The sequence below is a fragment of the Rhinichthys klamathensis genome, unplaced genomic scaffold (assembly GCF_029890125.1).
Source record: "Rhinichthys klamathensis goyatoka isolate OS25496 unplaced genomic scaffold, OSU_Roscu_1.1 h1tg000232l_1, whole genome shotgun sequence".
In the NCBI taxonomy this organism is placed as follows: Eukaryota; Metazoa; Chordata; class Actinopteri; order Cypriniformes; family Leuciscidae; genus Rhinichthys; species Rhinichthys klamathensis.
In genome coordinates, this window is record NW_026606756.1 from 846,943 (window position 1) to 863,538 (window position 16,596).

The 16,596-nt window shown below is 39.3% G+C and overlaps 1 protein-coding gene across 2 annotated transcripts in view; it reads left to right on the forward strand.

Moving 5' to 3' along the window:
• plekhg4 (pleckstrin homology domain containing, family G (with RhoGef domain) member 4) overlaps window positions 1-16,596 on the forward strand; it is an 80,944-nt gene that overhangs the window by 5,030 nt on the left and 59,318 nt on the right. For both annotated transcript variants that reach the window (XM_056265462.1, XM_056265463.1), the window contains exon 2: window positions 9,384-9,581. In XM_056265462.1, coding sequence (XP_056121437.1) covers window positions 9,384-9,581 — 198 coding nt within the window. The remainder of the gene's footprint in view (window positions 1-9,383; window positions 9,582-16,596) is intronic.

Genomic DNA, 16,596 nt, shown 5'->3' on the forward strand with positions numbered 1-16,596 from the left:
TTTACAGCTTGACGCCAGCCCAGTGGCAGTATGAATCAGAGCGCTAGCCTGACGCCTCTGGGTCAGCATGTGGGCCGTCTGAAAGACTGACACTCTTCAAGCATTCAGAGAACTCGGATGGGATACTCTATATTGCTGTCACCATCTGAGGGTTGTTTTTCAATACTCCTATATCTGTACATCAGCACAACACACTGTTTTATGTAAAATAATACAGGGATTCAGAATTGAAAATAATTCATTTGAATTTGTTCAGAATGGACAGTGTTTATAGTTCTGAATTGACCATGTCCTAACCAGATTTAACATTTTGTCAATCATTTGGTTTCTATGTCTATATAACCGTATATAATAAACATCAGATGTATTCTGATAGGCGCAGCATTTAATTTTTCCGCTTTGACCAACGAATCAGTTATCGCTAGAAACTTACCGCATTGTGTCTGGTTAGGAGGACACTATGCAAATCATTTTAAAAAATGCACATGGGGAGGGTTTGTTGATGTCTTTGAGGGCTGTTTGAACAGTTATGACTTGTGTGAGCATCAGTTTGTTTCCCTGTGGAATGTCAGACAGCTCTCATTTTTTGCCTTGCTCACTCCAGGAATCTGATGAACTGTTTTAGCGCTTGCAATATTTTTTTCCAATTTTCCGTAACTTCTGGCTATTGTAACTCAATCTTAGTGATAATTCACTCAAAAATGACACTTTTTTTCATCATTTACTCACCCTCATGGCGCTCCAAACCTCTGACTTTTTCTTCTCTGGAACACAAAAGACATTTTGAAAAATATCTCTATGCTTTTGTTTGTTTGTTTGTACACTGACAACCAGTTGTTTGGACCATAAACTTTTGTGTTCCACTGAAGACAGAAAATCATACAGGTTTGAAACAATATGAGGGTGAGTAAATGATGACCATATTTTAATTTCTCTTTAATGCAAATGTTTTATAAATAAGTGATTATGATTCCTGCCAAAATATCAACCCTGTCAACAGTTATAAATGAAATGTTGCTGACAGCCACAGTTGAACATAGTTCCATATTTAGGCTCTACTAATTTCAGTCCTTTCCTGTTCTCTTAAGCAAAATTGTTTCTCTGGGGATCCATTTTGTTGGAAAAATGTCTATCCAGGTACCATTTGTGTAGTGAGCTAGTAGATAAATATTTCCTGAATGTGTTTTTCTTCTAGTGAGCTATTTTTGAGCATTGGAAGGTGTTTCAGGTTGATGTGACCTCATCAGTGATCTGTGAGTGAGGTCAGCAGCATTGGACAGTTGTTTGATGTGATAATTGGGAGGTGTCATGGTGCAACAGCTGCTTCACCTCTTCAGGAAGTCGATAGATGCTACATGTTCACATGTCTAGAACCTTATTCTTATCAGCCTGCTGATAATGAAGCAGGGAAATATATATAGTGGTTTGGGGAAGAGAAAGATAGAGAGGTTTATATGCCTCTTTTGTGTTCACAATTCTCCATTGATGTACCGCCATCACATTGTGCCCTACCAGAGTTTCCGCCCTCTAAACCTCTGTGCCACCCTCATGCACAATTGCCTGGTCACCTGATCAGCTGGGACAGGACAAACACTGGAAATGGAATTATTTGTCCACTCTTTTGTGTAGCTTACGCCTCTCTCTTTCTCTGTCACTCTTTTCTCTTTCACTGTGTCACTCTAATGGACAGCTGGTTCATTCTGTCATTTGTGCTGGGGTGAAAGGTCAGGCCCCCAGTGCTCTGCCCTGCCATACACTGTCTCTGTGTGCGTGTGCACATATTTGATCCATGTCTTATTACCTTACACATCTGATAGAGCTCAGCTGCAGTTTTACGTAACCACACTTCAAAGAACAAGGTCTCTCTTATTTAAATTGACCCACCTTTTTAATAGATTGTATCATCTCTCTAGTTATGTTATTCAATTTTGGGCTTCTAGTGTTCTTTTTCAGATGGCAGTTTTTAAGAACAAGTCTGAACATCTCACATTCCTATCCTCTATCCAACCACTAACCTATGCAGTACCTCCTTAGTGTACATAAGCACAGTATGTATGTTTAAATGGGCTTTAAAGTTTGATTGCAGTCCGACTAAAGCAATAATTAATCTTTTAAAAATGTTTTAGTCTGACTTGAATCTTGCCAGTCAAATTTTGCGAAGTTGGCCAAACAGATATATATATATATATATATATATATATATATATATATATATATATATATATATATATAATGTTGTCCTAGGTGTTGTGCTCTGTAAGACAGAGAATAACGTGTGACGTGTATTTAATTCTTCAATTAGTTAACATTGCCTCATCTGTACTTGGACATACAGATGTAGACTGTAGCTTAACTACACAAACATAATATGCAAAAAGTATTACTGCACACATGTAAACATGATAGTTTATGTTCCACTACACTGCTTTTCAAATATACTTGTTCTGTTTTTTCCTTAAAATGATGTCCTGTAAGGGTTAAACAGTCAACAGAGGGATTCCTTGTTCCCTGGAGACAGATGCAATTGATTTGATTATACACCAGTAAGAGTGTGACCCATAGAGATGCTTATTTAAGTAATCTAATATTGTCCAGCCAAAGGCCAAGCTGCCATCTTAAAAGGGGACAGGCTTGATTTAACAATGCCGGATCATGCCATGCACTCTCACGTCATGATTATCATTAGTGAAAAGAGCCCATGCCGTAAATAACACTCCTCCTAACGACATCTCTAGACACAGTCAACCGCCATTAGACGGTTTGTCACATTCTGGGAAATGGTTAAATTCAACATGTATGCCAAGATTTAATATTGTTTTCAAAAAACAAAAACAACATAAAGGAATTTCTTTCTTTTTTGTGTGTGTGTGCAGTCAAGCCACAGTCTTCATCTGTCTGTGCAATTGCAAATGACAACAACAATGTATAATTTAATATTTGAAAGATTAAATGCACATCCCATGGTTTTTGGAGCAAGCGCACAATGCCAAGACAAGATGTAGTCTGATTAACATGTTGGCATGCTGGATGAAGCCGAGCTACATAACAATCACATTTATCTAGATCTGTTGGTTCAACTTCAAGACAACAGAATGGTACAGTTTCAGTCAGACTAAAGCGTTTATGTGACATTTTAAAAAAGTTCAACAGAATTCTAACTTTTAAAAGTGCATAAACATGCTTAAAAGGTTCACTTAGCCTATTAAATATGTTTGCAAATAATAGTTTTAGCTGTCAGTGATAGGGTCTTAACCAGGCATGATGTAAGAATTCCAAGTACAAGCAATTCATTCGTAACCTGGCCCTAGCCAGATGAATTTCGCTCCGCCTAGCTTCACTCATCCATCTGGAACCGATCCATTGAAATGGCGTTTCAGAAGGCTGGGCCTTATCAAAAATCCTTGCATATGATTGGATAAGCCACTTGTCTGTCATCTTTATCGACGTGCTATTTCAACCACTCACACCGAAGCCAACCCGTGACGCTGAAGAATCCGGTCGGGAGAAGGCACTGATCTATATAACATCGTTTCCACCAACAAAAGCCTTAAGAGCCGTTCTCTGATGTTCTTTTAATGAAACAATATTAGGTAGATTGGACAACACGGATGAAATAGCAGCATCAATGTTAACGCTTGTTTCCTCGATGCGAGCCGCCATTGTTGTCTGAATCAAAACAGTCTCACGGTCGCTTCTCCACTACGTCACATCTATGAAACTCCCGCCCTGCGTCCTGATTGGCTAAACCATAAAGTTGGTTGGAGAAATCACTCTCAATGGAAGAGGTTCCAGATGGATGTGAGTGAAGCTAGGCGGAGCGAAATTCATCTGGCTAGGGCCAGGTTAATTCATTCGTGCACCAAGTGAAAATTGGGCCGACACAATCAAGTCATCAGAATAGTTAATTTTCCTTTTGCACTCCCTCGCAATTTATTCCTGTGATGCAAAGCTGAATTTTCAGCTTCATTACTCCAGTCTTTAGTGTCACATGATCCTTCAGAAATCATTCTATGCTGATATGGCGTTCAAGAAACATTTCTTTTTGTAATCAATATTGAAAACACTGAGCTGCATAATATTTTTGAGGAAACCATGACACATTTTTTCAAAATGCTTTTTTAAATAGAAAGCTCAAAATAACAGCATTGAAATAGTAACCACTTGTAACATAAATTTAATGCATCCTTGCTGGATTTTTTTTTATCTTACTGACCCCAAAACTTTTGAGTGGCAGAGTATTTTGAAACACATTCCACTGAATTCAGCCAGTTCTGTCCCAAAATCACTTGCAGAAGATGCTAAATAACTTTCCTTCAGATTCTGCTCGGGCCTGTCTATGAGGACTCAGTATAATGAAGAACAAGTCCAACCACAAACACTCAGAAAACCATAGACTGTCCCTCTGAAAAAGTGTGTTACAGTGCACTCACACAAATTCATGAGACACAGTGTTTATCCTGTAGTCATGACTATGGATCTTTGCAGAATGATACCATTGTAGACCCAAATCTCTCCAACTTGTCTCACTAATGCCTTAGAGAAAAGACCAAGATGAGTGATAAAAAGAGGGAGAGGGATGAGCAGCTTGTGTGGCCATTTAGATCTGGAGGAAATTAAACCGTCTGCTGTAGACTAACAGTAAATCCCTCTCCTCTCTCAAACTGAGCCCTTCTAGGGTCTCCCATTCAGCTCACTGACAGGAAAAGCTTAAGCTGTGGTTTCTTACCTTTAAAAGGTAAAAATGGAGAAGGAATGTGGAATATTTGACTTTCTCTGGGAAATGTTTGCTTTTACACTATTTGAGAAAGGAAGTCTGCATTGATTCTTCTTCCTTCCTGAGTCAACACACTACAAGCGGTCAGACTCATGACTGAGCATTAGTCATGATAAGTAGATGAAACCACAGCCTGCTCTAATCAACATCTTTTTCGCATGCCGTGACACTCTTTGCCTCGATTTGACTTGCTTTAGCTGGAGTGACGGCTCTTGGGAAAATTAAATTGCTTTTGCTTATGGTGATGGGTGGTGTGTGTTACTGCGCGGGTTTAAATGGGAGTCCTAATTATGTTATGCATTATTCAGTGGAGAGAGTCTGCAGGATTTCTGTGGGTCTCAAGAGAGCTTTTCCCCAAGCTCCAGAGCCTGCTCTTTGATTGATGCCTTCTTGGCACCTCGGTCGGAACTGTTTGAGAGGAAAACCACTCTTTCTCCTGCTTTTGAAGCCCGTCTTGCAGATAAAAAACTGGCCTTCAATCATCTAAAAATGTTGATGGAAATAATTGGTTGAGAACTCCTCGGTTCTTGAGGCTAGACACTTCTCTTTTATTTGCTATTAGCTGAATCTAAAGACGCATTACAAACCCCATTTTCAGTGGAGGAGAAACCTGGAGAGAGACTGCTGGACTGGCCATTGGGCATACCGGGCATTTTCCCGGTTGGCCGACCTGCTTTGTGGGCCCTTGTTTGAACGGCCCATAAAACTCGTACATCGGCAGCCCATTTCGTTAAGTTTTGCTTAATTGGAGGCGGTGGGATATTTGTGCCGGTGTAATGCATTGGACAAAAAAGTCAGCGTAGATTTTTTTTTTTTTTTTTTTTTTTTTTTTTTACAGACCGGCACATGAAACGCGTAGATCAGCGGCCCATTGGTTATTTTCTTGATTGACACTGGGCTGGTCCAATCACATCTTTAAACACCTCCCCCTTTGAGCTCTGAGTGAGCGAGCAGTGTCAGTGGGTATCTGTCAAAATAGTCAGGTCGATGGAGAAGAAACGCAAGGAATGTGCAGAGAAATGGCCCTTCAAGTGGCTGATGAGGATACAATAGCAGCATGTTGAAATTATGTGCCAAAATGCGTTTTCTATTAGGCTACAATGAAAATATTGTACAGTAGCCTATCAGATAAGGTCAGGTTTGCCGAAGTGCGTTTAATTTAGGCTATTTATTTATTTTTGTCCCTGCGCGCCGATCGGAGACAAAGTTCACTGCTGATATTCTGAGAGCTTTCTAGTCATCAACAGCGCCTTGTATCGCCCAATCAGCGGATGGCGGGCGGGTGCGGTTTTGAAAATTGGTCAAAAACGTTGGTGCGGATGGATGGCGGACAGATGATGAGATTTGTGATGCGGTTGCGGAAGAAATAATAGCCCATCCACGCATCTCTCTCGTACTTCTGTTGTAATAAATAATCTCAAAAATATGTCAGTTTAGTGTTATACATCTTTATTTGACTTTTGCTTTACAGTATTTCTTTATCATTTTAATTAATATTATGTTAATATAACTAAATTTAAATTATGTTAAGACTTTAATTTAAATCACTTTAAGTACACACACACACACACACACACACACTAGGGATGCTCATATTGACCGTTTAACCGTTAACCGAAAGTAAACATTTTGACCGATTAATATCATCAGTTAAACGGTTTAACAGTTAAATTTTTTTTTTTTTTTTTTTTTTTTTTTTTTTGCTGCATGGTTAAAAAAATACTATAAAAAATACTATATAGCCTATATTTGTTAACTCACGGGGCGCGTCGACACGCGCAACCACACGTGGCAGCTACAGACATATTTCGCTGAGCAAGCAAAATGAAGCGAGCGAGCGAAAAGAAGTACTGTGTGGGACCATTTAGACAGAAAAGGTGACGATGTTACTTGCACAATATGCTACTCGGTATTAAAATACAGCAGTAGTTAGTTACAAGTACAGCAGTAGTTACAAGTACAATGCAATATCACTTGCGAAGCAAACATCCACAAGCAAATGAAAGTCGCTTCCCGAAGCTGGCCATTCTAGCGAGACGTTATCTCTGTATTCCCGGGACATCTGTGCCATCGGTGCCAAATAAACCAGTGAACATTTTTATTTTTTATTTTTAACGGGTCATAGACACTCGGCAATTTTATTTTTATTTAATTCAATAGGCTATTATAATCTTATCAGTTAACGGTTAATACTCGGATAACGAGTGGCGGTTGTCGGTCGGGAAAATTAACCGAAATGAGCATCCCTAACACACACACACACACACACACACACTGCAGCAGTTAGGTTGAAAAGCATGATGCCCTTACTTAACCTGCTGCTTCACTTTAGTCTTCCCTTTATAATGAGAAAATTATTGTTTGTCTTTGTTGGACTCTATCAGTCATTAACTTTTGTTGATTCTTCAAACTACAGACATTAGTAATCTTCACCTGCCAAAAAATACCTGTATGTGAACATCACACTATTGTATCTATGTATGTATCACACTGTGTTTGTACTGTTAGTTTACCGTTAGGCTGACCTTTGACTTTCAAAATAAAGTGTAGTCGCTTTTTCTGTCAATAATTTCTGTTCATTAAAATGTAATTTCTCAATTTAAAATGTAAAAATGTAACATTGAGTTTTTGTTGCCTTAGTGCCTTTCATTGTGTGTATCCCAATCATCTCTTTAATACTGTTGCTGGGTCCACATCCCCCTTTTGGAAACCTCTCTGGTACATTGTTTTCTTGTAACTGTTAGTGTTTTGGGTGCAAGAAGGTCTTTCTCAGTCCTCTTACATGACATCTTTAATCTCTCATACCCTGTTTAATGCTGGACCCACAGTGCACCTGTGCGTCTGCTTTGCTTGCACCTGTGCCAAGTTGTTTTCCAGTTTGTTCGTTCCCATGTTCTTTATCTTTCTTTCTCTCATAACAACCCTCTACAATGCGAGTAAATCACTCGCACATGGGACTAAATCTTCACTCGCTCTCCGTCATGCTTTCTGTAGATTCTGTACTATTTCAATGCAGCTCAATGGATGTGTAGGTTACCTGTATTTACGTACCATAAACTCTAAAAGCGCACGTATCGCCGTCGCTTTGCTGAGAGAGCGAGAGTCTTACATTGCAAGCAGAATCGACGCGCTACATGTAACCAATATTCTTTGTTGTATTTTCCTGTCAAAATTTCATTTTTGAAAAGTTAATATGGAATAATTCAGCTTTTAAGAACAAGCTTGAGATATGCCGGTTTTTCCAGTAGTAGGTGGAACTAATGCGCAAACAGCAATCCCATTGCCTGGCATTCATCTATTCTGTCCCTGTTTTGATTTCAGCAAATCAGTTTGAATGAATGCTGATAACGTGATTAATATTCATGGACCCAGCAGCTCATCAATCCTTAGTGGGTTGCATATTGTTATTAGTATTATTATTATCTTTTTATAATAATTACAGTAATCTATTTTTACTTTTTACAGTAATCTATTACTGTGATCTATTTTTTTTTTACAGAAACACTGAATGACTGACAATATCTTAAGCATCACCAGTCCTAAGTTCAGTTAAAAGGACAAATATGCATTCATACATGGTTACCAAGTTTTAGTTCTAATTACGAAAGTTCTATCATTAAATAGCGCTTGATTGAAAAGGATGATTGTGGAAATAAACAATTCAATAATGCTTTTATGTGTTTTACTGAGAACAAGAGAGAGAAAGGGAAAGTTGAGAAAGGGCCACATGGTGAAAGTTACAAGAAAAAATATTATATTCGTACTGGTGTGTACTGTGTCTTTTATAAGAGACTTGATGACTGTAAACAAGACAGATGCACTAGGGACGAACACTGGTCACAGTAAGACTAAGATTTCAGGTGAACTTACCTGTATGTTAGCCCAGCGAGCACTGACATGATTGTTGGTTGATGGTAGACTACTATATTTGCAGTGAACGTAATCTTTATTTACAAAGAAATGCTTCAACACTGATTACGTTGAGCCCACTTCATTTTTTCAAGAAAGTTAGTGGTGCACGTTTTGTTGCAGACGTGATGTGACATGCAGTGAATAAGATGGATGGACTCTACAAACAATTTCATCATTTCTTTGCAGGATTAATTAATGCATGTATCACCCAAGCTCAACCTCAAATGTGTGAATGGCAGAGGAAGAGATCATGTTAATGAAGAGCAAATAGACAGTAAAGTTAGACTAGAGGCCTTTTTCCTGAAGTGTGGCTGGAGCAGCTGATATTTTTAGCAGCGTTTTGGTCGCTCCCTGCACTGGCTGTAAGAGTCAGGTTTCACCGTCGGCCGCTGTTCTTCTCTGAACTTCTCAGAGTGAAAGGCTCTTGATGGAGACCACTAGGGATTGTGATCAGCTGCTTTCAGAACACGTGTGGACGCTGCAGAAAGAAAGCTGGGTCTGTCTGTTGACAGACTACACCAGGCTTGGATGATTCACTTCCTAAGAGTCTTCTGTAGCACAATTGAGGTCATCTAGCATTGTTTGTATTAGTAACAATTTTTTTTATAGTATTTAGGTCATACTGTTGAGACTAGTTAAAATGTAAAGAAGGTTTTTAGTGCTTCCTCTGAGCGTTTGTTTGTTTGTTTCTCTGCAGGACTCTGAATCTCTGGACAGCTGTATCCAGAGCACGCTCTCTGCTCTCTACCCTCCATTTGAAGCCACTGCGGCCACCGTGCTATGCCAGGTGTTGGACGTGGTCGAGACAACATACCGTGGGGACGGGCTGCGCTACATCATTGACTTCCTGGTGCCTGCTAAACACATCCTTCAGAGCATTCAACAAGATGCATGTGTGAGTCTTGAAGTTCCCTTTCATTCATTCATTCATTAGCTCTAACCCTGATAAAACTCACCTTATCACTCTGATCAAGGTCTTCAGGATTACTAGAAAGTTTCAGGCAGGTGTGTTTTATCAGGATTGAAGCTAAACTCTCCCTGACAGTGACCCTCCAGGAAGTTGCCTATCCCTGATCTAATCTAATGAAAACCCTAAATTTAGACTAATAAAATTTAGAGATTGACAGATATTGAATTTTTCTGGTAACGATAACTAAGTTACCTGCCAATAACCGATTAATTAGCCGATAGTTTAAAATGTTTATTTTTAAATGAAATCAAATGCGTTCCTGGTTTTTTAAAAGTTCCTCTCAGCTGCATGAACATATTAATTGGCATTCTCACATTACTAGCTTTAAATGTGCAACAGCTAGCTAGGGAATGCATACACATGCTCAGTTGGATATAAACTATGGGCTGGGACACATGACGCCTGGTCGTCGGTGAGCGTGCAGTGTTCCACACATTAGCTCTCTTCAGGATCACGTCGGCGGCAGTTTGCCCGATTCAGCATGTCGGGGCCGCCGGTGAGAGTGGGAACACTGATTGGATGTTCAATTTAGTGAATGAGTCATTGCACGAGAATTAAAGCGTAAGTGATGAAAGAGAGCAAGTCAAGACAGCACAGACAGAAGGCTGATCTAATGTTATGTTATCCCACCCGAGCATTCCAAAATATGAATAATTTAATAAGCCGCTTAAACATTAAAGGGATACTTCACCTCTGGAAAGATGAATGTGTATTTAAAATGTGTCATTTATGTAGAAGAAATGTGAAATTATTTTTGAATTTGGAGCTTTCTAGACTGAGAAAAGCCAGAAAATGTGTTTTTGGCTTATGTGGATGAAAGACAAAAAACTCCCAGAATGCACTTGCTTCGCTGCCCTAGGAGGCCACGCCTACCGGTAACAGAGCGCAGTAGTTAAACAACAAGTCTAGGCTACTAGTGAGTCTCCGTGATGAGTCTGCCCGAAAATGTGTTTCGAGATCGCCCAAAATGTCCGGGATTCGGCTTTTGCGTTCTACGGTCGCCATTCATTATGTTTACTGTGGCAAGCAGGACGAGACTGAGGGCCGCGGGAGAACGGCGTGAGGCCGGTGGCGTGATGACCGATGAGCGACACCTGTGAGACGCACCGGTCTCGTATCTCTCACGGAGGAGCGGGAATTTTCTTAGCAATGTTAAAACGCACATCAACCGATCACTTGTTTAGCGTTCATGTAAACACTACATTCAGATTCACCAATCGGAATGAATTCAGTTAGATTGAAACAAAAGGTGTGCATGTAAACAATGAATGGCGACTGCAGAAAGCAAAAGCTGAATCCCGGACATCGACGGCCGGACATGTCCGGGAAAAAGAGGATGGTAACCCCTACTACTCAGCTTTCTCCACAGAACAAGAGCCTGCTAGCTTAGCTTCCAAAAAAAGATGGCTGACACTATGTGTACATTCTGTGAGTGAGATCCCACCCTCTATGGGCGGGTTGAGAACATGCGGGACAGCCCCTACTACTGACTGTAGTCTTTAGCCTCTGGCCAAAAAATCCTCCGATGACGCAAAATGACGATTTTTGCGTCATTGGAGGATTTTTTCCAGACAAAAAATGCATAAATCTCTCGTCTTAGGAGGATATGAGGGTGGAAAGCACGGTAATTTGAAAATACTACAGGTTTCCTACTAATACAAAGCTTAATGTGTACCATTGTGTATGAAATGTGCTATATAAATAAACTTGCCTTGCCTTGCCTTGCCTAATGCTAAATCCTGAAGTATCCCTTTAACATGAGCCGCTTAAAATTAAGAAAGTTATCAACATAAAAGATATTCAAAATGGCAAGCAAGCGCTGCTTTGTTCATGTTTCGGTTTCTCCTTTTGAATGACGAATATTAACTATTGATACCTGCTGTAGTCTGTGCTGTGTGTTCAAGAGCAGCTTTTTGGTCCAGACGCAGCCAACGCGAGGCAACACCACCATCATTTTTTTGTCGCCGCTAGTTCGTTGAAGTCGGCTTTGTGTGTCCCATGCTTAATGCAATTAGACCGTAACAATTATGACATTTAAACATTTGTTTCAGATTTGCATGTATTTTTGTCACATTTGTTCTAATCGTTTGAGGCAGCCTACTAATGTTAATGTCCTCTCAGCCTTGTCGGCACTGTTCTCTACTAATGCAGCATCTAGTCAACAAATTACATTTTAAAATATGACTCTGTGTTCTCTAGACAGAGTACTGTGTACTTAACTTTTCATTGTCGAGGCTTTAAATACTCATCTAATGTATTCTGCTCAGTGCTGAGTGTAGCGTCACGTCAAAACAAACACCATGCGGCGTCAGTGATAGTTTTTATTTCACCTCTAGAGGCTGCTCTCAGACCCTTCTCAGCTGCTCCCACCACAAACAGGAAATTGGGAACCGGGAAATTGGTGTGGATTATTACCGATAACCGATATAATCAGATTTTGGTTATCGGTGCCGATGAGTCTGTATAAATGATATTTAATCAACCTCTAATAAATTTTTTAGACATGCTTTCACATGCATTCAACAGAGAATGTATGTGTGAGTGACACATTTCCCCTTCATTCTTTTCTTGTCTCTTAATAACCTCTACAGTTAACCACTGCTTGAATCATTCTGCCATTTTATCTCAGCCTAACATTTACAGCCATATTTTGTTCGTTTCTTTGTCTCTTGTGTTTTGTCATATCCTCTTCCGTGTCATGTTTTGTTAGCTGAGCCCCCACTCATCATTAGTCACTATGAGGGTGTACCCAGAACACACATACACGTGTATGTTAAAACAAAAGGCTCGGCAAGCCTGTTGGCCTGAATGTTTGTGTTATTGGTTCTTGTTTTGGTTATTTGAGAAGAAGCCCCCAAAAGTTCTGATCCTTCGCAGCCAGATCAGCAAAGATAGGCGCACACACATGCTCTACACAGCTGTCTACACACACATGTTCTTTACACTCGACTTCAGCTTCTTGTTCCTTAGTTACAGTTTTCTTTGTGACACCCCCATATCCTACATGCACAGCATTCTTGACTTTGAGTGACAAGGAGAGACAGGAAATAATGGGGAGATGGCTATCAGGAAATAACAAAAGCCAGACTCAATCTCATGTTGCTGAAAAGATCTGCTTAGACTAGATTAATTTCCAGACTAATTTATGTACACATGCTGTAATAATCGAGCTGCAGCGGGTTTTTTTTTTGTGTGTGTAGTCAAGCTACAGTCGTAGATCATTTAAGCCTGTTAGTATGCTTCACAAAAATGAAACTTGATTTTGGTTGATGATGTCTTTATATGACACTTTAAAAAGGTGAATTGTGGTTTTAGTATGACTGAAATAAAAAATTTAAAGTGCATGTAAACGCGCTTTATGACTTGTCTGTTGTTTCTGACAACAGAGAGTTCTCACAATTATAACCACAATTATCAGGCCTCCTCTGAACAATCACACAAAGGAATATTGGTGGAATTTCATGACTGAAAGCCAGCCCTAATGGAGAACGGGGCGTTGACGCGAGTCCGGTAATTCTGCAAATGGAACAGCTCGTTCTTGAAAGCGTCACTCAGCTCGCTCTGCTACTTTATTATCTCTGTATGTACATTTTAGGCAACAATAAAACGAACTATGTTATAAAACACCACTCTGCCTCTTTTCGTTTTAATTTAAAGAAATCTTAAACATTATAGCCACTAGGGGTGTAACGATATTTGAACCGAACCGAAAAACCGCGATACAGAACACACGATTCGAATCGCGATACTCTCATTGCGTACCGAACACGCCCCTCCGCGCCCCCTGCTACCCCGGCCCCGCCCCGCCCAGCCCGGCTCAATGGACATCTCATGTCTTGTGTACAGCACACAACGAATTCAGTTTTGTAGCTAACCACCATTAACACCAAATAACAAGCTCCGTGTTTTGTTACTTTCGATAATAAGCAAGGTGTAATCTTTCAAATTCTGTCTATTTGATCACGAAATTCAAACAATAAATGGCGTTTTGGCGCTCTTTGATGTGGCGTGACAGATCGCTGTCGGTAACGTTAGGCCTACTAAGCTCCTCATTTCAAACGGCAACGCGGCGCGCGGGTAAACGCGATCATCTCTTCCTCAGTTACAGAATGGACACCTGAAGGTATGTTGAAAGATGCAGTATACTTACTGAAAGGCATCATAACTCGTGTAATCGCTCAATCAGTGTTTCAGCAGCGGAAAGACGTCAATAAAACAGCATAGCTTGTCACTAGCATTATATTTACCTCAACAGGCAAGTGATTCAGTGTCCACAACTTCCTATAAATGGTTCCTATAAATGAACTCTTGCACTAAATAAATGCACTATGTTAGCCTATATATTATATTTTACTTAACCTGTTAATGATATCTTGATTATTTAATGTATGTTTAAAATATCTTTCATGAAAATGACAACTGTGTAAAGTATTATATTTCAATAACAAATTAGAGTAAAACACAAGTTAATGCAAAAACTGCCTTATGTTCAGTTTACATGTTTTCATACAATGTGTTGTGTGTTGATTATTATATCTAAAAAATAAATAGCATCTGAATTTAGGTTAAAAGTCTAGGCTACAACCTTTAATGTTATAGTAATGTGCGGCTCCCTATACAGTTTACAGATTTAGCAGATTTTTTTTTAATCCTTGTGAAACGTTTAATTGTAATTGAATTAATTTAAAGACAAAGACAATTTTTTCATTAAACCACTGTTTAAAAAAAAGAAGGAAAAAAAAGAAGAAGCAATTTTAGCTTTCTAAACCGAACCGAATCGAACCGAACCGAGACGTCAAAACCGTGGGAAAACCGAACCGTCAATTTTGTGTATCGTTACACCCCTAATAGCCACACAAATGTGGTTCAGGCAACGCGCATTGATTATATTCACTGCATGTATAACGTTAACCTATTTATAACAAAAAAAACTAAAAACAAATAAAACTCAACCCTGCCTCTTTTCGTTTAAATTTTAAAAATATTAAACATATTAATATGGTCCAGGCAATATGTGCATTTGTACTAAACAACAAATGTTGCAGTAAACAACATTACAGTGATCATCTTCATTGTAATAAAATTAAAAATGACAAAACTCAAGTCTCTTTTTATTAAATTTCAGTTTTATCAATATTAGCCATTATAAAAGTATAAGTAAAAGGTACAAGAAGCTATACAATAAGAAATAAATAATAAATCAAACAATTCAGTCAAACATACAAAATCAGCGCTCTAGTCTAACCTTACAACGGTAAAGTTAAATAGCCTAAATATATAAAGTTATGAAACTTCACAGACAAAACTATTGTCCAGGGAACAAATTATAGATTCACGAGACCCAAGATCGCCCGTTAGGTCTACACAAGACGAATTATATCTCATGTTTAACCACTACAGAGACGTCAGAGTCAGCGCCAAACATCAGAAGGACTAGCCGGGGAAAGGCTGTTCCAGGCGGGGTACATAAGCGCCGAGCGCCCGGTGATCGTCTGGAATGGATCTCACATTTTCATAAATCTCAAATTTTCATAAATCTTTATCAATAAACCACAGATTTGAGCTTTAAACAACTACATTCTCGCCTGAAAAACTCTTAATACTACATTTCTTGACACAACAACAGTAGTATTATATTTCAACTGTATATAAAAAAATGGGGCTTCTTATGTTGTTATTCCCCTTGTAGCGCGCGCAAGTGACGATTCTTTGTCAACCAATCAACATTCTGCAGTGAGTCTAGCTCCACCCTTATGGTACCGTACCACTGTGCTAGGTACCTCAACGGAAGGGTACCGAAAAAGTGCTACGGTACGGTTCGGCATTTTGGTACCATTCACAACTTTTGACAGTGGAAACGGAAATAATTGCGTACCATACTGTACTGTATCTTACCGCTCTGTGGAATCGAGCCATTAGTATCTTGAATTTTTTTTGTAGTTTGTGTGTGTCAATATGTGCATTTGTGAACCCTGTGGGAACAGTGGCTGCTTGCTGCACCTGGGGTCAGTGGAGTATCTCCAGGTCTGTCTATTTCTCCGTGTAGGTGGGGGCTGTAGCTTGAAGGTGAATGAGAATATAATAATGGGAAACAGAAGCTTAAACTGAGAGGTCTGTGAATAAAAAGCCCTTTCACCCCCCCACCCCTACCCTCGGCGCAAGGACATTCAACCCTCCTTCCTCCCTTGCCCTGCTCTTCCTTTCAAAGGAAGCGGGTCATTTTCAGCAGACCGTAGTAAACTTGAGCAGAATATTCATTTCATCACTAGTATATCCAAAAGCACATTTGTATCAGGTTACACAGAGCCAGTCAGTATTGCAGTCTGTGACATGACTGTCAAAGCATATAGGAAGAAACACTGAACCGTGGAGTTGTTTCGGGACTCCAAGGCTATTTTCTCCTTCTTTAGTGTCCCTGTACACTTCCTTTGTAAAATTCATTCAAATGAATGAAACAGGGTACAGAGAGACTGCAGGGCCTTCTCTCTAAAATTGAATTACAATAAAGGAGCTTATTGTCCAAACTGTCTTAGTGAATCATCTAGAAGCATCCGGATTCAACAAGAAAGAATCCCTTATAATCCCTGTCTGTATTATTCACTGTTGTGTTAATTAAATGGCATTTTAAAAACATAGTGAAAGTGGCAGATTGTTGACATGTTTTTTATGAAGCTTTAATTGTATTAGTTTATCATTAGTTAATAAAAATATATTGCATGCATTTTATTTTTTGCAATACATATTTTCCCTTAAAATCCCCAATGAGCAAGCCATTGACAAACATAGATGTTCAGATGTTCTGAGACTATATTAATTTTCTTATTGTCTTGAGAAAAAATGGAAGACAAACCAGTTATCTCATGTCAATTTGTGCACTTAGAATGGGGGGAAATGTAAAACATGAATTGCCAGTTGCCACTTTGTCTTTTTTCATGTTTTA